Source organism: Ictalurus punctatus, chromosome 7, assembly GCF_001660625.3.
Source record: "Ictalurus punctatus breed USDA103 chromosome 7, Coco_2.0, whole genome shotgun sequence".
NCBI lineage: Eukaryota > Metazoa > Chordata > Actinopteri > Siluriformes > Ictaluridae > Ictalurus > Ictalurus punctatus.
In genome coordinates, this window is record NC_030422.2 from 34428526 (window position 1) to 34452157 (window position 23632).

At 39.3% G+C, this 23632-nt stretch overlaps 1 protein-coding gene across 2 annotated transcripts; it reads right to left on the minus strand.

The window, feature by feature from the left end:
- Window positions 1-261: 261 nt before the first annotated feature.
- gjc2 (gap junction protein gamma 2) lies at window positions 262-22448 on the minus strand. 2 transcript variants are annotated; one of them, XM_017473004.3, is made up of 2 exons: window positions 21924-22448; window positions 262-4454 (listed from the first exon to the last, which is right to left on the minus strand). In XM_017473004.3, the coding sequence occupies exon 2, from the start codon at window positions 4430-4432 to the stop codon at window positions 3131-3133; it is 1302 nt and encodes a 433-aa protein (XP_017328493.1). In that variant the 5' UTR covers window positions 4433-4454; window positions 21924-22448; the 3' UTR covers window positions 262-3130. The 2 variants fall into 2 exon arrangements, with proteins under 2 accessions (XP_017328493.1, XP_017328491.1); XM_017473002.3 differs by lacking the exon at window positions 21924-22448 and adding an exon at window positions 10889-11087.
- Window positions 22449-23632: the final 1184 nt, after the last annotated feature.

A 23632-nucleotide genomic window follows, 5' to 3' on the forward strand; every position in this document is an offset into this window, starting at 1 on the left:
GTTAAGGGCCTTGCTCAAGGGCCCAACAGTGGCAGCTTGGCAGCACCAGGGCTTGAACCCCTTAACCACTAAGCCACCACGGCCCACTGAATGATGTTCAAACTGCATTTGTGATGCAGTCAGTCATAATATATAGTATATATACAGTATATTGTTAAGTTGTTTGTCTGATACCAGTCAGAACCAAAATTTTAACCCTGCTCTGGCTGATCTCGTCTGGGCCCAGGAAGAAATCACATACACATCATCATTCGGTGAAAGTTTCTTAATTTAATGATACAGAAGGCATAGTATATACACGCACACAGAAATATTGATAAAGAATGATAAATGTCAAATGGAACAGGTCACAGATAAAATCAAAACATCTGTTACGTAGGTTAAAGTGATATAAGAACTACCGATGTTTAGTCTACAAGATAATAAGAGAAGAAGAAGAACCGAGAGAGAGAGAGGGAGAGGAGGATGAACGTTGGGGGTGATTAGGAATGCTCAAAGCAACACATTCCTCAAACACAAAACAATTTGGTTCTGGTACATCGTGACACAGAATTGAGACATAGAGATCTTGCCTGAAACTTATCACGTACCTTATACAGTTTCCTTTTCACAACTCAAGTGCACGTTATTCACCCTACTCTTTGCTTGTATTTTCTCATTTGTAATTCGCTTTGGATAAAAGCGTCTGCTAAATTATTAAATGTAAATGTAATGTACTCCCCTTAGTAGTGCTGCTGTTTAGTGTAGAATATCTAGTGCACTCATTCTGCACTGCTGTTTGTAGAGACGAGAGAATTAGGGTGCTATTCTTTATGACATTAAGTCCTCCAGCTGTACATTAAAACCCGATGACTGCACCATGCTAGCCATTTAGCAGCTAGCTGATTTAGTGCATATTTTTACACGTTTGCCACAAAACACGATGAATTATAAAGACAAAAGAACACTAAAGGCCACTGTTACAGTAATCCTACATTTATTATTCGTTTGAAATTATACATCACAGTTACAGTCGTAAGGCACATCTGGGGAAAAGATACATATTTTATTTTTATTTTATACAGTTTGATTAACAATGTGCATTTTGCATAGGCTCAGATTCATTGGTTTTTACTCATGTCCGGTAGAACACATTGCATAGGCGCCATTTTAATCCACTTCTATTTGCACAGTACAGGAAAGTAATGTTTCTGTAAGACTTTAAGTGCCTTCACTCCTAAAATCTGTCTAAAATGTTTTGTATTCATTAAACAACTAAACCTCACGTTAGCTAGCGATTAAATAAGACTCCTATGGGCTATGATAGCTAAATTGACTAGCCAGCTAATAGATCTATAAAACACTGAATATTGCTGGCTAGCACGGCTAACCGACTGAAAAGTAGCTGAACAAAACAGCTGGTGCTTAGCTGCTATCATTATATACGTAAATAGTCATAACTGTTGATGCTAAATTGGAAAACGTTGCTAGATCGTTTTATTAGCAGACAGACCTGACTAGCATTGTGTCCACGTTAAATGTGCTTAGATCGATTTTCCAAAATTTCACAAATCTCTCAAGGTTTATTTACACTGTTCTTTTTTTCTCTCTCAGTCACATAGTGCAAGTTTCAGCTAAAAAAAAAAAAACACAACAAAAAAACATGAATAAATACAAGATATTTAAACACAACACGGCTGGTTAATTTATCTTTATCTCTTCCAGTGAGTTAAACGGAGCATGACGAGAACAAATCTATACTATAGTCATGTGCTGATAATCATTTATAAGCTACATCGCAATATCATTGTTTACCTTTAGATCAGCGTTTGATTCATTTCACTCGCTCGTTTACAGTATAACGTGCACTCTGCGTAAATTCTTTAGGGTCTAAATATACGTGAAGTGATGAGTGTTAAACATGCAACAGTCAGAATATCATAAACCACACTTAATTTACACGAGACAACAGAGGCGTGATGAACATGCAACTGTATTATTATTACTATTTGGATTCAACAACCCGGACACATCAGTAGATCTTCGATTTTACGCACACTACATCAGAAATGTCATCTAAAAAATTCTAGTTATGCAAAATATAACGATTAATATTAGTAACCTCATGCTTACTTTATTTACAGCGTTAACCATCTATACAGAAATACGATTTATTTTTGTTTAAAAGAATCAAAAACTCAACGTTGACGTGGTTCTGTATGTTGAAGTATTTTCCAAGAAGTCAGTAGTGGGCGTGTTAGTGGGCTGGGCTTATTTCAACATCAGCCAATAGCACCGAATCTGATCACACTTAAAGTGAAACTCCAGCCTGAAACACATTAAATATGTCCATGTGATGTGTTTGGTGATTCCGGTGGTAATCTGTTGGTTGTTGAAGTATATTTATTGTTCCTGTGATAAGTTAGCGGTTGTTATTATTAGCGCAGGATTACAATGGCGTTTTTGTCGGACATTAGCATTCCAAAGAGCCGTGTTCACCGTTTTCCAGAAAAGTGCAATGTTACAACGAGGGCGTCCATGAACTATATTAATACAGAGATTTTTTTCAACACATACTGGTAAGTAGGTGTGTGTAACATAAATAAGACACACCGAATTTGAGCTAAAATGAGAAAATGAAGCTAAATCCAATAAATGGGCCAGTTAATTCACGAATCATATACATATAAATAAACATAAAACATAACCGTGATATTCAATATGCACAACATTATTATTATTATTATTATTATTATTATTATTATTATTATTATTATCTTTATACTTGTACTTTCATTTCTTATGTGGCTTTTATTTTAAAAAAATATATGTTTGAACACCTTTTTTTACAGGATGTGATATGACACTTTTAGTTTATTATCTTCATTTATTATGTTTGTTCATTAATCTGCAAGAAAGTTTATGTTCAAATCCACACTGAAGTTAGTTTATTAATCATCGTTCCAGTATTTACACTATTCTGGGGTGTTTAGTGCACAAGACGAAGAGATTTTACAGAGATTTTTGTTCTGGTTCCTGCACCGAGCATTTCAGTCAGTAATAATAATAATAATAATAATAATAATTATTATTATTATTATTATTATTATTATTATTATGTTTATTGGGCGTTTATGGTCAGTGTTGGGATCTAAATCCACACAGAAGTTTTCCCGTTCCTGACTATAGTCCCAGTTCTCCCCAGATCAGCTTTGGGCCTTGCTCCCTGTCTTTCTTGTTCCGAGTTAACCCGGTTCTGCTCCGATGCTGGGCTGCTGGTTCTGGACATGGGAGTGCTTTTGGCACTGTAGGTCCTAAACGCCATGTCCAGCTGCTCCTGCGCCACGCGCAGATGATGGTGTAAACTTGCCAGGTCCGGTGGCACATTTTCATCCAGACTGGCGCAGTTCTGATCCTGGTCCTGGTTCTGGTTGTGTGAGATGACACCATTGTGGTTCTGTTGATGAGAGAGGATGCTGTTCTGATTCTGTTGATGAGAGAGGACACCATTTTGGTTCTGGTGGCCCGTTTTCTCCGATTTAACCACAAAATTGTATCCCGGGGGTGATGCCGGAATATTACGAGAATACGGAAAAGTGCAGGAGGGAAGACTGCGGTTGCGGATCCGGCGTCTTCTGAGCATGTCTCGGAATGCGCCGATGCCGAGGTGGAACATCTCGCAGACATTGAGCAGCAAACAGAGGCAGCTCACCACGTACATGACGAGCAGGAAGATGGTTTTCTCGGTGGGACGAGACACGAAGCAGTCGACATGATGAGGACAGGGAATTTCATCGCACACATACGAGGGATTGACACGGAATCCATACAGCAGGTACTGACCCACCAGGAAGAAGACCTCGAAAATGGCACGAGATATGAGCTGGAGTACGTAAATCCTCATCAGACCTTCTTGCATGATCCTCCGACGGCCGTCGTGCTTTGTGGCCTCTCTTTTTGAGTTTTTCTCCATCTCTGTTTTGGCTTCCTGGAGCTCCAGCGTATCACTGTACATCATCGGTTCCATGTCATCACATTCGCCATCATCGTCTTCTTCCTCCATCCGATCCACGTCCTTCCATCTGCTCCTGAGTTTCCTCCTGTGCCGTTTTTTTATCTTCTCCTCATCATCCTCAGCGGCGCGGGCAATTTTGTGGATGGCGTACCCAAGGTACATGACAGACGGCGTGGAGATCATGATAATCTGGAAGACCCAGAAGCGGACGTGCGAGAGTGGGGCGAACGAGTCGTAGCAGACATTGTCACAGCCAGGCTGCTTGGTGTTGCAGGTGAACTTGGACTGCTCGTCGGAGTAGATGGACTCTCCGCCCACCGCCGTCAGCACAATGCGGAACACGATGAGGACTGTCAGCCACACTTTCCCCACGAATGTGGAGTGGTTGTGGATCTCCTCCAGGAGACGGGTGAGGAAACTCCAGCTCATGTTGGTCATAAACAAAGCTCAGCTATGATCTCTGGACAGAAATGGAGTGAGAGAGAGTGAGAGAGAGAGAGAGAGAGAGAGAGAGAGAGAGAGAGAGGATTACATCGGAGATTAACACCTCTTCTCAAAGTGTCAGGATTTTACTCAATATTTTTTTCCTATTATTAAAAAAAAAACGTTGCTACCTCATGCATGTAAGACAACACTACGATTAGTAACAACGTCAATAGTTTTTCCGATTTTTAGAAAAGTTTTGTCCATAACACCTCTTAAAGTCACGTCTTCTCTTAAAATGTAGTTATAAAAATATCAAAACGCTTCAGTAATGTGTTTATTTCACCGATGATGTTTTTGCAACCACCACATTATCTGAAACAACAACTATGAAGAAGACTTTAAGCTCCGCCCACTTCACAATCACATCATGTCATATATCCCTGAAAACCTTGTTTCCTGATATATATTTCAGTTTATATGTCATTATGATACACACATCAATTTCCCTTATAATCCTTACAAACCACACAGACCAGAATGGAACCTCTGTGTATTTCTAAAACCATTTCGTCTCAAGATAATAAAAAAAAAAAAGAAAAGAAAAATCTTTATATTCATAAAGCTCAATTCAAGATCTACAAGATTTACATGTTCATTTCTATTCCTAATTTAACGAATATTTTGGATTTATTTTCCTGATTAAAGAAAAATGCTAAAACTGTGTTGTGTTAACTAACTAAATAAACAAATAAACAAACAAATAAATAAATAATCATTATTTATATAGCACTTTTAATTTTGAGTCAAAATCACAATCACAAAACATCAAAATATAAAAACATTAGATAAGGAATAAAACAATAAACGTTTTCTTTTTAGAGTAAAAGTATAAATGTATGCATACTTAATTCAGCAAAGCCTCATTTGCATAAATAAATGTAAATGTTTTGAAAAAGTTCCAGTACAAGAAATGTACGAATATCAAAGCATCAGATATTGATCTTACAGTTACATCAATAAAACTCATTTAAACATCAATAAAACTCACTTAAACATCAATAAAACTAATTTAAACATCAAAAAACTCACTTAAACATCAATAAAACTAATTTAAACATCAATAAAACTAATTCTTGCCTTAAAGAGTAAAACACTGAGCTGGAATCAGAGCCAGAGTTCATCAGAGTTTACAACATCTCAACGTTCCACAGCATGCAGATCACCCGAACAGAACCGCCATGGCAAACATAAATGAAAATAAAAACCCAAACCCGAGCACTGATGAGTGAGTGATAATCAGAGACTGCAGTGGAGGTCCAGCAGAACATGATGATGAAGCTCCAGATATATTATTCAGTGTTGATGTTACTTGGCATTAAGGATGGTCAAAACACTCAGGAGTATGTCTTACATAAGTAGGTGTGGAGGAACGACATTCAGAGGAGAAACAGTGAGAGATCATCTTTACTAAAAATGGAAGAGAAACGAGCTCAAACTGATAAGACAGCGAAACACAGGAACTCCTCCGTCTTTGCTAATAAGGTCTTTAGTGGATGGAGCAAAATGAGTAACGATGCCTGATGGACTGGTCAATGTTTAAGGCACAGAGTCAGTTGCACTGAACAGTGGATCCATCTGTTTCTCTCTGCTTCACTGCAGTCCTGTTTAACAGCCCACTGAACGAGGTTAAGCATTTACATTAACACTGTCTTCATATCTAGTATGGCTGAGCACAAAGAGTGGAGAGCAAGGTCTAACCCTAAGCAGGAGACGAGTCTCTCATAGTGTCGTTGAAATGTGTCGCTTGTGGGCGTGGCCTTGGCAGCGTTTTTTTTCTTCTTCTAGTTCTGATGAATGGTATTAGTTGTTTACTATATATATATATATATATATATATATATATATATATATATATATATATATATACATTTTCTATAGCGCTTATCCTACAGGTTCACGGAGAACCTGGAGCCTACCCATCAGCCAATCCATCACACATTCACACACCCATTCACCAACTACAGACACTTTGGACATGCCAGTCAACCTACCATGCATGTCCGGAGGAGGAAACCGAAGAACCCGGAGGAAACCCCTGCAACACAGTTGGAGCATGCAAACTCCACACACAGGGCAGCGGCGGACCCCAACCCTGGCGGTGTGAGGCAAACATGTTAACCACTAAGCCACCGTGAACGCACTAATCGCTAATACGAGCACCTAATTCATATTAACATCGTTCTCAGATTAGAATAGCAAACTATATACTACTTATCTACAGCACGCACACTCACCAGAGGCACTGACCATCTCACTGACTTCCTTACAAGCTTTATTTTTCTTCTTAATGTCTCTATACACATTTAATTAGAGGTTGTATATGTCAGGATAAGGTAAAGCCACACTTATATGTTTTTCTCCTGAAGAGTGGGGGACTGAAGAAACATCGGACCACGCGGGCCGTAGGACTGGTCCGAGGAATCGCTTGAGACAATCTTTGGATTTGTCGCTTCTTTACAGCATCGTACCTGATTTGAGAATGGAGAAAATCCTCAATACAAATTTAGCTGTCACTGAAATCGCTGCTTACCTAGAAAATGCGTGATTTCTCATCACTTTGTCACACACTTGTATGAATGTTGGGTTATTCCTCTACACACAGTATACTGGCCTACTCACTGGAACAGAGTGAGTTTGATTATGGTTTTTTAGTAGGCGTGTCTCTGAAACGTAAGCGAGTTTACCTGTCCAGAGTACTAGGCTTGGATTGGGGTCTGATGAAGCACACATTGATGAGCCATGTCTAATATATAGAATTTACTGTTAAAAACGAGATAAATAAGATAAAATAATATCATACTGATAACAGAAAGATCAATAACATAAATATAGTTAGCCAATTTGCTGTCAAAGTTGTTTACCACTTTTTACGAGTTTTGACAGTCTGTAGCTACAACATAGTGGTGCTTTTAGCTCCGCCCACTCAGCTCTCTGCAGCCAATAGTGAGCTGTTTCTGTCGGAACACTGATGTTGTGATAGTGTACTTTGGTAACCGGTGACTTTACCAGAAAGGGAAAGTAAAAATTGTAAAATATATAAATTGTGAAAAAATAAATCCCCCAGTTATGCGGTACCGCTTCTGCTGCAGGTCATTATTCTCACCACTAGATGGCGCACAAACACAACAGCACCTCATTCAGGAGACAGAGATCGAGAGAGAGAGAGAGAGAGAGAGAGAGAGAGAGAGAGAGAGAGAGAGAGAGAGAGATCAGTATGTAAAGTGTAAAGTTCACACACGAACATTTAAACTTAAACACAGATTTAAAGTTAATTCAGGGTGAGAGAGGATATTTATCCCACAGCACTAAGAAATTCTGGATTGTGATTGGTCAGAAGGTGTTGATTAGTCTAGAACAGCAGCTCTGACTGTAGTGCAGGTTTATATGTTATTAATGTGCTAATTCTGATACGTTTGTCATGGCCCCCTGGGACAATACCATCTTTGGCCACTAGACCTTAATGTCATTGCAGCACTTCTTCTTCTGTTGTCTCCCTCCATTCAGTGTCTAATCACACCCTGGTGTTTATTTCCCCTGCTGCATTAGTGCTCTGTTTAAGTTAATTGTTTTTCCTCCTCAGTTGCCAGAGCATTAATTCAAGTTAGCTTACGTTAGTGTTTGGTTCTCTCGTTAGTGTTTGGTTCTCTCGTTAGTGTTAGGTTCTCTCGTTAGTGTTTGGTTCTCTCATTAGTTCTTGGTTCTCTCGTTTGCGTTTGTTGAGTCACTGTGTTTTGATTATCGAGTTCCTTTTTCTTATAGTTTATGTTCCAGTGATTAAGTTACAGATAATGCTGGTTCTAGTGTGTCTGTTTCCTTTAATAAAGATCTTCAGCATTTTGCATCTGCCTCCATGCATGCACCACAACGTCAACGTTTCTATAGTAACAGCTCATTCACAGTGACTATTTGGCGGATGCTCCATATAATAATAAAGGAGTTGTTTATGTAACGTATGGAAGGAGTCTCCAGTGTCAGCGCTGTGTAACAGTCAGAGGTGAAGCTGTAACTTTAAGTTTTCCCACATCTTCATCACAGATTTACACTTCTTTACTGTTTCTCACTAACACCACACACTTATTAGCGTGAAGAGAGAGAATAAAGAGAGAGAATAGAGAGACATTAAAGAGAGAGAATAGAGAGAGAGAAAGGGAGAGAATAAAATGAGAGAATAAAGTGAGAGAATAAATAGAGAGAATAGAGAGAGGGATGGTGAGGAAATGAGTGTTTATATCTGCTATAATGTAAGTGACAACAGGAAATGACTTGTTTGCAGACATTAAATATAACTATAAATGGATAAAAAGTATGACGTGTCCTTTCTTTAATAAATACGCACTGTCATATAAACGACATAACACACATACGACAGGTTATGTCTAACCCTAACCCTAACCCAGGTTATAATCATCCAGCATCATAGCTGAAGATCAAACAACATGGGATCTCCATCATCCTGCTCCACTTAACCAGATAACCCGGTTAGCAGGATCACTCGGGGAAGCAGTTTAATGAGCTGATTTACGACCCACAGCTGTATACACTTCACTGAACACCACACACACAGACACACAGACACACACACACACACACACACACACACACACACACACACACACACGATTTGTGAGTCATTTTTGTAAATGGGCTGAGTGAAGGTGTTCGAGCTGAGGAGTCTCATTAACACTCAGGATTTATACAGCATCATAAACACTTCACACTGCTGCAGAGAAACGGCCTGCACCGAACACCGTGTAAATATTTACACATGCACGCACACACACACACACACACACACACACACACACACACACACACACACACTAAGGACACTAATACCAAGAGCAAACAGAATATAAACAGACAGAGACTTTATCAGCTCTAGAACTTTAAAAAGCCCTGCATGTAATAAGTGTATAATAATAATTATTATTATTATAACTGTAGCTTTATCACCTTAACACCAGCTTCAGAACCAGCACTACATTCGAACAACATTATGAGTCCAGAATTCTAGAACATTTGCATGTAGAGTTCTAGAACCCTCGCTCTTGGAACTCTTGCACAAGCAGTTCCACAGATTTGGCTCTGATCAGGTTCTGCGCTGTATCTCTGAGCCAAGATTTCAAAGTGGTTTTGGGGAAGAACCTCTGTTAAATGCAAATGTAGATATGTAGAAATGTAGAAGTTTATAACTTTAGCACTGCAATAATTAGAAAACTGTAGTGTTTAGAACCTTAGCACTATCAGATTCACGAACCACAGAGCATTTAGAGCGCTCAAAAATATAGCACTTGAAAATTAGCTTATGTATATGTATATATTGAGAACTAGGGCTACAGTCAAACTACATTTAGTAATCTAGAACCTTGACATTTACAATTCTAGAACCCTAACTCTCAGAACACCCAGACTAAAAATTATACAAAATCAGCTCTTCAAGTGGGTCTGCGTTGTATCTCTGAGCCGAGATTTCAAAGTGGGTTAGGAGAGGAACCGCTGCTAGATGGCTAAATGTAAATGTTCTGCATTTAAAACATTTTGTAACTTTATCCCTGTAATAATTACAATTATAGCACAAAAATCAAACTGTACCAGTTAGAACCTTAGCACTTCAACCTGCAGGACTAAGAGAATTCTATAACAGTTAGAACATTGCATATAACTCTAAAACCCTAGCTCATAGAACTCTTGCACTATGAATTCTACAAATTCAGCACTAAGAGGTTCTGCGTTATATCTCTGAGCCTTCTGCGATTCGAATGTTTTCAAAGCCGGCTAAATGAATATGTCCTACATTTTTAAATTCTAGAATAAAAAGTAAACTGTAGAACTTTAGTTTTAAAAGAATTACAGTTCAAACTGTTAAAAAAAAAAAAAAAAAACTGTAGAACTTTAGCACAGTACTACTTAGAAACTAAGAGAACCTAGCATAAAAAAGCTTTAGCACCCAGAACTCAAGAACTAAAAACCTTAGAGCATTAAAAAAAATTTGAAGGTGAAGCATTGAACTGTAGAACTCTCGCATTCAGAACCCAAACTCTTTCTCCAAAGAACATTTTAAACTATAGAACTTTAACACTGTACTCAGATATTTTGCAGAAAAAACTCAAACTAGCGCTTCCAGCTCTAAAACCCTTAGTACATTTACAGTGCTAGAATTACAAACTAAGTCATTTTAAGTACGCAAAACTTAACTGCACTTAACTGTGGAACCCAAACTCTTGGACTTCAAAAAAAATGAGAAGCTGTTGGAATTTTTAAAGCATGGATCTGAGAGTGAGTCGTTGAACATGAGCTTCCAGACCACCACAGAAGAAGAAGAAGCAGCAGAATCAGTAGCATGTCCCTACGCGAGACAGCAGCTCTTCATCACAGCATTATTGAGTTCTCAATCAGCCTTTTACACACCTGGAGAACCCACAGAGGAACACTCTCCATTCAGCTGTAATGCCTCCGCATGTTAGGATGATAAATTCCCTTCAAGTGCACACTTGAGTGTGGCTGAACACTCCAGTGGGAATTTTGTGCTTCGTATCCTTTGTACATCCCTGAAGTCCTCAGAGCAGAGCATAGTGCTGGAGTGTGTGTGTGTGTGTGTGTGTGTGTGTGTGTGTGTGTGTGTGTGTGTGTGTGTGTGTTACATCAGCCTTCAGTAAGAATGAAAAAAAAGTAGAGGAGGAAGACAACGTTCCTCCAGCAACGTGGCCCTGACAGTGAGGGTCAAAATATCCAATCTAGTCGGAGGGTTCAGTTTAGGAAGTGTACATGTTCATAGTGCACACAGAGAGTGTACGTGTTCATAGTGCACACTGAGAGAGAGTACGTGTTCATAGTGCACACAGAGAGTGTACGTGTTCATAGTGCACACTGAGAGAATGTACGTGTTGAAAGTGCACACTGAGAGAGTGTACATGTTCATAGTGCACACAGAGAGTGTACATGTTCGGAGTGCACACTGAGAGAGTGTACGTGTTCATAGTGCACACTGAGAGAGTGTACATGTTCATAGTGCACACTGAGAGAGAGTACGTGTTCATAGTGCACACTGAGAGAGTGTACATGTTCGGAGTGCACACTGAGAGAGTGTACGTGTTCATAGTGCACACTGAGAGAGTGTACGTGTTCATAGTGCACACTGAGAGAGTGTACGTGTTCATAGTGCACACTGAGAGAGTGTACATGTTCATAGTGCACACAGAGAGTGTACATGTTCGGAGTGCACACTGAGAGAATGTACGTGTTCATAGTGCACACTGAGAGAGTGTACGTGTTCATAGTGCACACTGAGAGAGTGTACATGTTCGGAGTGCACACTGAGAGTGTACATGTTCATAGTGCACACTGAGAGAGTGTACGTGTTCATAGTGCACACTGAGAGAGTGTACATGTTCATAGTGCACCCTGAGAGAGAGTACGTGTTCATAGTGCACGCTGAGGGAATGAACTGATTTCTGATTACTAATAAACACCACCAGAACCCAGTAGAACCTTCTCTCCTGACTAGAACCTTATCATCAGAATAGAATTACATTCCGTAAGTCTAGAATCTCATCAGAGCTCACATACTTTCATTTTGTACTTCATTTCAGTAAATGAATTTTATTGTCTTTGATATTTTTGAGTACTGACATGTGAATGTGGAAACTATGAATTCTGATGAGAAGGTGAAAGCACAACCATCTGCAACCTGAACAATTCCCTCAGACATAGAACATTAGCACAGCTAGCATGGTGGCCTACATGAGAACTTCTGATTTAGTGAAAGGAACCAAACGTGTATCGTTAATGTTGGACATTTACCTAAACACTGTGTTTCAATCAAATTTGCCGCATCATTTTGTACATTCCTCACTTTTCTGAATAAGAAATGGCGGAACAGGAACGTTCTCAGGAACTCGGTACTCTTGGTAACGGCAGCAGAGCTCACTTGCTGCAGATCCGTTGGTGTGTATGCACGTTCCGTCACACGGTGTGTCATAATATTTAGACATGAGGCCGGGGAGTGTGTTTACACTGCGAGATCCTTACAGGGCACTCAGGAACATTCACTGTTCTCTTTTTTTGCACTCATCCCTCCGTCTCCCAGCAACAGCTCGGGACACAGCGCTCCCCCGGCATGATTTAATCCCTGAATACTGCAGTGTTTTATGTCCTGGCTCGTCACAACGCTCCGGATTATGGAGCTGGCATTTTATGGCCTCCTGTATTAGCACAGAGAGAGTCTGTCGAGCGTTAATCCGGTTCTGTGTTCTCTCAGCTCGTTATTATTCTCCTCAGAGAAGATCCTTATGGAGATGACGTGGCTCTGAGTTTGATTTGCACACACAAGCAGCGTTTAATATCGCCTTTATGGATCTACACACACGTGTGATAAAACATCAGTTCATCCCGAAGCTCGGAACATTAGCTACGTTTACATGCAGTTTAATCATCCGTCAATAAATAAACAGTGTTTGTGTAGCCTACAGCCCAAACCCAAAGTGAGGCCAGTCTGAGTTAAATTTGTGTGAATATCGGATAACCTTCATATGGGATTATTTTCCGTATCAGAATCTACATGTGCATTTGACTCACCGTGCGGTGAAAAAAACAGGGGTACTCTGTACTCCTTGTGCAGTTAATCCCACCCAATGGCTAGAACAGTGGTTCTCACAGTTCTTACAATCAGGCATCCCTTTAATTGTAAAAATCTTCACTTACACAGATTTATTTTTGCAAACTATTAAAAAATTAGCTACAATATTTATACGTGTTGAATACTATTCTGGATATTTACTTATATAGTTTTTTTCTTTTTATTCTGAAAGTTTCACCTAAAGAACCCATTTTAATGTTAAAAATTCACTACAGTCCAGTTGACATCATATACTGTAGATATAATGACTTTAATAATGGAGGACCCCTTGCTTTGAGAGCCATGCTGCTATAAGATGAATGAACGCATTATAAATCGGCGATAACGTGCACATTATAAATGCGAATGTCACATTTGAAGGCGAATATGAAACGCTGAGTGACTTTACTGCGCTCCGAAATGTCAAATACTTCTCACAAGAGGATTGTGGGTGTGTTCCAGCCTGTGTTTCAGTACCAGTGTGTTTTCAGCCATGTGTCTCTGCTCTGTGTCAGGAGAAAGGATTTATGAGATTTATTGGAACAGTAATACTGATATCATCAAAACGTCTGGGTCTGTCTCTGACTGTGTTTGTTTCAGTGTCCATGACGACAGCTGTCTCGTTAGTGCCCTTAAGTTCCCCCTGTGCGCACTCCAGGCCCTGTTCAGAGTTGAGTATTCAGGCCAGAGACGTAACTGCAGATTTAAGTGTTATTCAGAGGTTATTTATCTCGAGCAGTGACATTTTTGATTGATAAAATGATGAATGAACGTAAAGTTTTTCTGTAACCGTGGAAAATGAGAGCTAGGTCAGCTTATCCTTCAAACAGTAGCAGGTGTTCTTTACAGGAGAGCAAGTGTGATCAAATATCCTACATCCTGCTTGTGGAGCCATTTAAATGTCCTGTTTAAAGTCAAGTGCTTGTGTTTAAAGTGTTTAAAGTCAAGTGCTAAAGGTGGTGCTATTACTAAAAGCATAACGTTTGAACTTTTTTCGCCGATTCTGAATATGGTGTTATTAAGGTGTGCACTGGATTATTAGGGCGTCAGTGACGTGTCCTTTCTGCTTGAACATAAATTTTAGACAAAAATGTACACAATTTTATGAAAATCCAAGGCGTGTTTGATATCAAAAGTTTAGTCTAGTCTCTTTAGTTTTGCACTAGCACTGCAAGGTTAAGGCAGCTAATAATTTCTTCCCTGCAATCTCCACCTTCAGGCTTTAGGCCACGCCCCCTACCTGAGGCTGATGGTAGTACTGGTTACTTGTTAGCTACATTAGCCTCCAGTGCAAAGTTAAAGAAGCAACTACGCCTTTAGGGTGTGTGTGTGTGTGTGGGTGGGTGTGTGTGTGTTGAATATGAAAAAAATATGAAGCTCTTTCAGTTAAAAGTGTCCAGCTGGACACTGATAGAATGTTGAATTGATTTGTTTGTGAATGATTCAGTCTTTTTGAATGATTCATTAAGATGAACAAATCAGAATCACTATCAGAATGATTCATTCTTGATGTATAGTTGCTACTGAAACTCTTCTCCATTACAAACACACAGTTTTTCCACTGCTGCAGTCACCTGAGACGAGGCTGACTGACTCTATCACCAACAACTCAGTAAACAGCCTTGGTAAATGACTCAAACAGAGACTGTACACAGGGGTGTGTTACATGTTCAGGGGCAGACTGGGACCAAAAAGTGGCCCTGGACTTTCTGGCCCACAGCAGCCCACCACGTGCCACATCACAACACCGCTCACTGATGTGCAGACTAATGTTTAACACCACGTACTAGCATATAAATATACCACAATACAGAAAGAAATGCTATTTAAACATTTATTTGAAGTAACACAAGTAACACAACCCTTTTGTAAAACGAAGGGAAACAAACAGAAGAACAGTAAGACAAACAACAGTTATAATATAAAACTATCAAGACAGCATATTAGCTAGTCCAGGGGTATCATCTGTGCACTGCAGGACAGCTGCTGAATCAGTTTTTATACAATTATACAGGTTCATCTAAAAAAAATTAGCATATCGTGGAAAAGTACATTTTTTCCCGTAATTGAATTCAGAAAGTGGAACTTTCATACGTTCTAGATTCATTACACATGAGGTGAACTATTTCAAGCCTATTTTGTTTTAATCTTAATGATTACGGAGTACTTCTCATGAAAATCTGTCGGCAAACCAGCGACTCCGTTTCCCAGCATGCATCACGAACTACAAACATGGCTGACGACTACAACTCCCAGAGCTACACACTGTCAGGTCACCTTCTCTTCAGAACTAATCAGACACACCTGTTCCCAATTACAATCTCAATCATACCACAGTACTGAAGAGACTTTCACACACACACACACACACAGCCATTGTGAAGTTAACTGACAAAATCACAAATCCAGTATCTTAAAATATTAGAATAAAGAATATATAATACAGAAATGTCGACCTGAGAAGATTCAGGTCTTAATCAGCTAATTAACTCAAAACACCTGCAAAGGTTTCCTGAGCCTTTAATCTCTGTCTGATGAACAATATATAATATGATTATATATATATATATATATATATATATATATATATATATATATATATATATATATATATATAAAATTTATTTATTTATTTATTTTTACATTACTCACACTGTTTGTTGTTGTTCCTAAACGAATCTGTGAACAAACGTGAATGAATCATTTAACAGAAATTCTGAGATGACTTAGATCACTGAAAATAAATAAAATAGCAAATTCAATCCAACTGTCAGCCAATGATGTCATAGTGGGCATTACCACCCTCAACCAATCAGCAACTTCGCTTCAAAATCACACTCAGGAACTGTATACGTATGATAGTTTATTCTTTCTTTCTTTCATCCCTCCATGCTTACATCTTTCTTTCTTTCTTTCTTTCCATGTTTTTCTTTCAACCCTCAATCCTTCTTTCTTTCTTTCATTTTCTTTCTTTCCTTTCTCCATCCTTACTTCTTTTGTTATTTCTTTCTATGTTCTTTCTCTTTCATCCCTCCATCTTTCTTTCTTTTTTCTTTTTTCTTTCTCTGTGCTGTGCCCTTGTGCACTTTATGTTAGCAGACGAGCAGAGGGACTGGGGGACTGAGGGAGTGTGTGATGTTGTGTTGTTGTGATGTTGTGATGTTGTGTAGTTGCTGTGGGCTGGTGCCCACATCACTTCAGTGGAGTGGAGTGATCATCGGAGCAGACACGGAGGACAGGGGGACCGGAGCGAGGGATATCAGAGGGAAGGATGACTAAATGAGAGGAGATGGGCTTGGCTGGGGCGGTGCCTCAGGGAAACCCCTGGGTGTGAGGTCATGTGACCTGAGTGTGTGTGATATGGGTGTGTGTACACACTCCACACTGCAGGCCTTGTGAGTGTGTGTGTGTGTGTGTGTGTGTGTGTGTGTGTGTGTGTGTGTGTTTACTTGTTTATTATCGTGTTGTCTCTGAGGGACACTGAGAGGCTTCAAGACTTTACTGTTTACTTATTTCATTTATTTATTATCTCTCCCTATCTGTCTGTCTCTCTATCTGTCTCGCTGTTTAGAGCACTTAGACGGTTTAAACCCAACTCTTGTTATCTTAAAGTGATTTATAAAGAGATTAAAGTAAAAATACAACCTGAACTTTGTGCAGATTATTCTTTGTAATCGACATGTGCTCTTCAACAGCATAGAAGATTGAATTTATAATGAAACAGTGAGTGTTTACTTTAAACATGTTTTATGTTGGTTTCCTTTCCGGTTAATGATTTCCTACAATACCCACAATGCCATTGATAGTGATGCAGTCTACCTAAAGAGAGTGATGCAGCAGCGCTTTAGTCCTTTAGTCTGTCCATCTCTCTCGCCTCCTCATCTGTACTCTCTGCTCACACAGGTCAGCTTCCAAAACTTCTTCTTTCACTCTAATACCTCCATCTTGTGGAACTAGCACAGCAGAGTCTCAATGTTATGTAGCTGCACTGCATTCTGGGACGTTGAGTCCAGTGTTGGCGCCAACATCTCCACTTCTTCTGCAATTCATTTATCATTAATAAGACGTCGAACGTCACAGGAAAATGAAAAGTGAGTGAGAGAAGAAGTTTTGTTTTTAGGAACTAATGATGAAACCTGATCGTTATCACTTATGTTTGAGAATGTTCCCCACCTATTAAACTGCATTAAATTACGACCAACCAACAAATTAGCACCAGAATCACTAAACGCATCACAAATGTCAATTTTGTGTTCCTTGTGGTTTTCCCAGCTGCAGAAACTTCTCCACAGCTCTGAGTTTAGGAGGTGAGATGCAGTGATGATCTTTCTCTATAAGAATTGTGCTCGTCCCTGGTTAGCAGTCGATGCTAAGTGTAGCATGTATTGATCCACTAATACATCTGAGGTAAATGTTGTTGTTCCAGACGAGTCTGTCTCATTTCCATTCTCACTTTGTCTCTACTCTGTTTGTATAAAGTTCTAATGACTATGTGCTTGTTAGCTTAATCTTTCAATCTGTAGTTTGGTTATGCTCAACATTCGTAGATCCAGTTGCCTAGCAACAGTGTGATGTCAGCTTTAAACTGTGACCATGGCTGCCCTGGTTTTCCGGTGTCCTAAATCATGAATTAACTCATTCTTTTCTGAGCACAACAGGAGAATAACACAACATTTAAAATGTTCTACAGATGCGATGAGGTTATAAGTAATGTGTCACAAATACCATTCATATCACTATCAGGGGTTTTCGTTACACATCTTTCACATCGTTTAGTGCATTTCCTGGTTTAATTTCCTGTTCAAACACAGTAAAATACAACAAAATACTTAAAAACCTGTTTCTATTAAAAACACAGAAAATTAAATACTTAGATAACTGCTGTAGTTGATTTCTGAGCCACTAGATGGCAGTCAATATTCATTCGGGCCCTTAGACACTGTCACTGTCCCATGTTCACTATATAAACATCATTTTCAGTCCACTGTGGAGGTGTTCCAAATTTTCTTCTTTTTTGTGAGTATTGTGGTTCAGTTCTGGCCCATTGCTCTTGACAAATCGACTACCAGGATCCCTCTGATGGAAAAATTTTCAATGCGATTTGAATCAGGAGATTGGCTGATAACTGAAGCAAGGCCTTGTTCAGTTATTGTGGCTGTATGTTTGGGTTAAAGTAGTAAATGACCTTCTACTGACCTCTGATCAGGGTTGTGTCTCGCTGCTTGTGTTACTCGACCTTAGTGCAGCTTTTGATACTATAGATCACACTATTCTCCTTGACAGATTAGAAAATGTTGTTGGCATTAAGGGAACAGTCCTCTCCTGCCTCAGGTCTTATCTGACCAATCATTATCAGTTCGTAGATGTAAATGGAGACTTCTCCACGCATACCGAGGGTAAATTTTTTGTTCCACAAGGTCCTGTTTTAGGCCCACTGCTTTTTACCTTATACATTTACAGCATTTGGCAAACACACTTATCCAGAGCAACTTACATTTATCTTATTTATACAACTGAGCAGTTGAGAGTTAAGGGCCCAGCAGTGGCAGCTTGACAGTGCTGGGGCTTGAACTCCTGACCTTCTGTTCAGTAACCCAGAGCCTTTAACCACTGATTCAAATCAAATGATTCGTAAACATGGAATTCGCTTCCACTGTTATGCTGATGATACACAGCTGTATGTTTCAGCGAAGCCAGAGGACAGACAGCAGCTTAGTAAAGTTGAGGAATGTGTAAAGGACAGTAGACGTTGGATGATTATTAACTTCCTCTTACTTAATTCTGATAAGACAGAAGAACTTGTACTAGGACCACGTGTAGCTAGAAGTAATCTTTCTGATGTCACAGTAACTCTGGATGGACTTCCTGTTTCATCATGTGCAGCAGTAAAAGAGCTTGGAGTGATTATTGACTCCAGTCTATCATCTGATGCTCATGTACATAATATTACTAGGATAGCCTTCTTTCATCTCAGAAATATTTCTAAGATAAGAAATATAATGTCACTACATGATGCAGAAATATTAGTTCATGCTTTCATCACCTCTAGACTAGATTACTGTAATGTCTTACTGTCTGGATGTTCCAGTAGGAGCATAAACAAACTCCAGTTAGTCCAGAATGCAGCTGCTAGAGTCCTAACTAGAACCAGAAGATATGACCACATCACCCCGATCTTATCCACACTGCATTGGCTCCAAGTGAAATCTCACATTGATTATAAAATACTATTATTAACCTGTAAATCACTGAATGGTCTTTTCAGCCCTCATGTCTGTGTTCCCTTCTGATTCTCCCTTTTAGTTACGCTGTCATAGCTAGTCTTGCTGGAGTCCCTGCTTTCACTCACGCACAGTACATTGTCCTTAACCATTACAGGGCAATAAGCATACCTAATAATCTCTCTCTCTCTCTCGCTCTCTCTCTCTCTCTCTCTCTCTCTCACTACACATGATACTCCTGAGATGCCAGTGATCCTGACCCCTTCTGCTCTCCGGACCTGCCTGATCCATCCTGATGTGCTACTTCTGGTTGGATCATCAGTTGGAGGTCACCTGCTGCTGCTGAGGATGTCCCACATAGTGCAGCCTAAAGATCACTGAGATTACTGAGGATGGTTCCACTTAAACACCATAAAGATGCTCTGGACCTCAGTTCATATGAACAGGTATCCTATAATGGCTAGGACTACAATTACTATTATATCTTTAGGATTGCCACAAACAGTTCTGCACTCGAGTGTCCATCAGTGAACAGTTCAACAAAACAGACTTCCTGTAGAAACTGTAATGAATTTCCTGCTTACACATCTGCACTATTTGATCATGTAGTATTAGCACATTTATAGAAGGGGTGTATTTATTTATAATCGCACTATCCGGTGTCACCCAGATGAGGACGGGTTCCCTTTTGAGTCCGGTTCTCGAGGTTTCTTCCTCATATCGTCTCAGGGAGTTTTTCCTCACCACCGTCTCCTCTGGCTGCTCATTAGAGATAAATTCATACATTTAACATCTCTATCCTGAATTTATTATAATACATTTTTTCTGTAAAGCTCCTTTGGGACAAAATTCATTATTAAAAGCTCTATACAAATGAAACTTTATTGAATTGAATATAGAGAGTCAAAATGGAGTGTGTAGAGCTGACCCGTCAGTCTGTTGCTGTCTCACTGCGCTAGGTCTAGCTGACTCCTGGTGACCGAGTGTTGGCATGTAACCTCTCTCAGTTCAAGGTAGATTTTGGTGAGGGTGCACTGATTGCAGTGGGTCAGTGTTTATGTGGACTGTATAGTGAATAGGGCATGTGGTTTGGAATGTATCCACAGTGTACACTAATAAGCACTTCTTATGTTAACACTGTCTATATATTCACTATACGGTGCATTGTATACACAGTGGACTGATGATGGGGTTTATGTTCATATACATATATACCATATACAGTGTCATGAAAATGGAGACAGTGTTAACATAAGTGTTTATGTGTTTGAATTAATCCAGTTTGATGGAAAAAGGTATTTATAGAAACACACGGGTCTGGTTTAAAATCCTTTTCCTGTTTGTTGCCAGTGAGTGAGTTCTCATAGACCTAGGCTTGTTCCAGAGTCACATCTGCTGAGTGTATGTGTTCAGAATGTACAAAGAGGCTCCTTTGATAAAAAAAAATAAAAGAATAAAAAAAACTTGTGTGCAAAGGAAGTTCAGCTTGAAAATTCAGCTTGCTGCATGAACTCTTGTCCACACTCCCTCATTTTAAACATTTGACCAAGCAGTTTATGAGCTGAATCAGCCATGTTGCCTTATTAAACACAGTGCTGTATATTCCTCAGATCAACACCCCCCTGTGATGTCATCATTTGTCCTTGGCAAGATCCATAAAGCCTACAGTATGCTGGAAGAGTCCAATGACCCTGTCCTTGTCCTAAAATTCTACTCATCACTATAAAGAGGACCGTGGGGTTAATTTTCAACCAGAACAAGCCGTGTGTGGAGGAAAGTCCAGGCATAAACGTGCCATTTCTCGGTTTAGAGCTGATAAAACACTGCAATCGATTTGTCGCTTTGCCACATCATACCTTTGTCGCTCGTGAGTGTGAACGCATGGCTCTCAGGAGTGACAATGTACAAAACTGTACTACACAGTCATTTCTACAGAAATATAATCATAATGAATGAAAAAACATCATTTCCAGATTAATATTTTAGCTGAAGCTGTACCCAAGTGATTTGTTTTCTACTGCTTTACAAAAGATTTACAAAAGAGGAAATATTTGGAATGATTTTTAGATAACCAGAAGCCAGGGCATAGATAAGAATACCTAATTGAAGTTTGATACAATAATTTACTATACTGAAAAAAAACAACAACAAAAAAAACGTCCAGTGTACATTTCGGAATATACAGACGTCATGTTGTCATCGGTTACATTTTTCTGTTGACTGGAAGACTATGAGGATGAGCGAGAGCCGTATTGTAAAGAAAATATACAAACAATAGCTGATGGTGTTTTTCAGCTCACTGTGTAATGAATAGCAGGGTGTCCATGTTAATGTGTGTTAGCCAGCACCATGCCGTGTTGTTATTACTGTCAGCTGTTCACATTGCAGTTTCAATCCTTAGGCCACAAAACTGCTGAATAAGCCGGCATTAAATGACCGATTCTGAATTGGAGTGATGCAGCTGAGGTTGAGGAACTGTCAGAGGCAGGTTTAGACCATGCCTACTCCAGGTAAAAGAAATCTAAAGCCCCGCACACAATTTTCCCAATCCAGAGCACCTGTCCTTCTCCACTGAAGTAACCAAACCCCGCACCATCACATCACCTACCTCTCCATCACCTCCTCTGCTCCATGCTCCTGCTGGTGATTCCTCTTCCTGTAGAGGAGAAGGTCCAGCGCTGCTCCTCAGACCCGAACCTGACCACCACCACTGTATACAGGAAACAGAATGGAAGAGAACAAAGAGATGTTCTTATGTCCAAACCCTGCACCGCCAAGTACAGGCCAAGTGGGTTACATCACATGAATGTCCAATGGAACCATTGTTCTTCCTGCTGAGCCGCCGTTTCCCTCCACGGCATCCATCAGCACTGCTGTTCCTCTCCATTCATACAAATTAAGCTCTATAATCATGTAACAGACACTACTACTGACACTGCTGATTCTAATACTTTCCATACTCAACAATGAATAGTACTACTATTACTAATACCTAATATAATAAAGAATTACCAGTAGTACTAATACTACTACAAATAAAAATAATAATAATAATAATAATAATAATAATAATAATAATAAGTCAGATAAAGAAATAAAATAACATATAACAGCCTGTTTAATTACACTGTTTAATTTTATAATCATGAATGCTGCTCATTTATTTCCTTGATGGATGTCAATGCGTGTATGTGAGTGTGTGTGTGTGTTGGTGGGGGTGAAGGACATTGCAGGAGAACAAAGTCTAATCCAGGGTAACTTCAGTTCAGAGATAAAATTGTGTTATATCGTATAAAGGGGACTTTTACGTCACCATCACCACAGATCACTGGTTTCCTGAACACACACATTCTACTGGTGCAGTGTGGAAGAATCCAGTGATTAGTGTGATTAGTGTGATTAAGCTCAGCTTTTTATTATCACCATTAAATCAGAGACACTCTCACACACAAAAAAAAAAAAACGTTTAAAAACTGCAACTGCTCATTTTTCACCCTAATGTTCAGAAAGAGTTGCTCATTTCTATTAGGGTTATTTTCTGAATTTGTACCCATTTTGTCCATCATAATACAATGTTAAACAGGTTCCTGGTTCTTTAGGTGAAAATCAGCACCAACTGATAAGTGAAACGCAGTATTAGAGTAATAAGGGTAAAAGGTCAGAGGACATCGTCCTGATGCTATCCTGAGAATTGTTGCAACACTTGAGAAATTCATGAGGACACACACACTTGAGTGACCTGCTGGTTTTTTTCACTTCATTGTCATCTATACAAGAGCAGATGATTAGTTAGTTAGTTAGTTAGTTGTTTTACAAAAGAAGGCAAGAAGCATTTTCAGTACGGAGTTCTCTTTTATGACCACTCTATTTGAACAGAACATTCAGTGAACACAATTGACTAATTCTCTGGTTCACTTTTCAGTCCGTATAGGATTATGTGGAGGGTTTTTTTTTGTGATTGTTGTGGCCAGAAATGCTTGATTTTCCGTGACTCTATTCAGGGGAAAGAGAAAGAAGTCGTCTTTGGTCATGGCTAACTCTTTAAGTATTTACAAAAAATGTGATAAATTCCATCATAAATGCAGACAAACTGAAGCAGTGTTGGTGATGAGTCCAGAAATAGACACAAAGGAAATGATTACAGATGGAATAACTCGCTTTTATTACTGTAAATATCGGCATGAAGAGAGTTTAAGCCGAGAAGGACGACAGGCACAGGTGGAGAAACAATCGATAGTTGATGGGATCAATGTATTAAGAAATAAATCTTTTGAAATTTTGGAAAATATCCAATTCCACAACCTAGACGTGTTTGAT

Coding starts and splice junctions, on each gene's coding strand:
- gjc2 (XM_017473004.3), bottom strand. CDS start 4,432: ATGACCAACATGAGCTGGAGTTTCCTCACCCGTCTCCTGGAGGAGATC.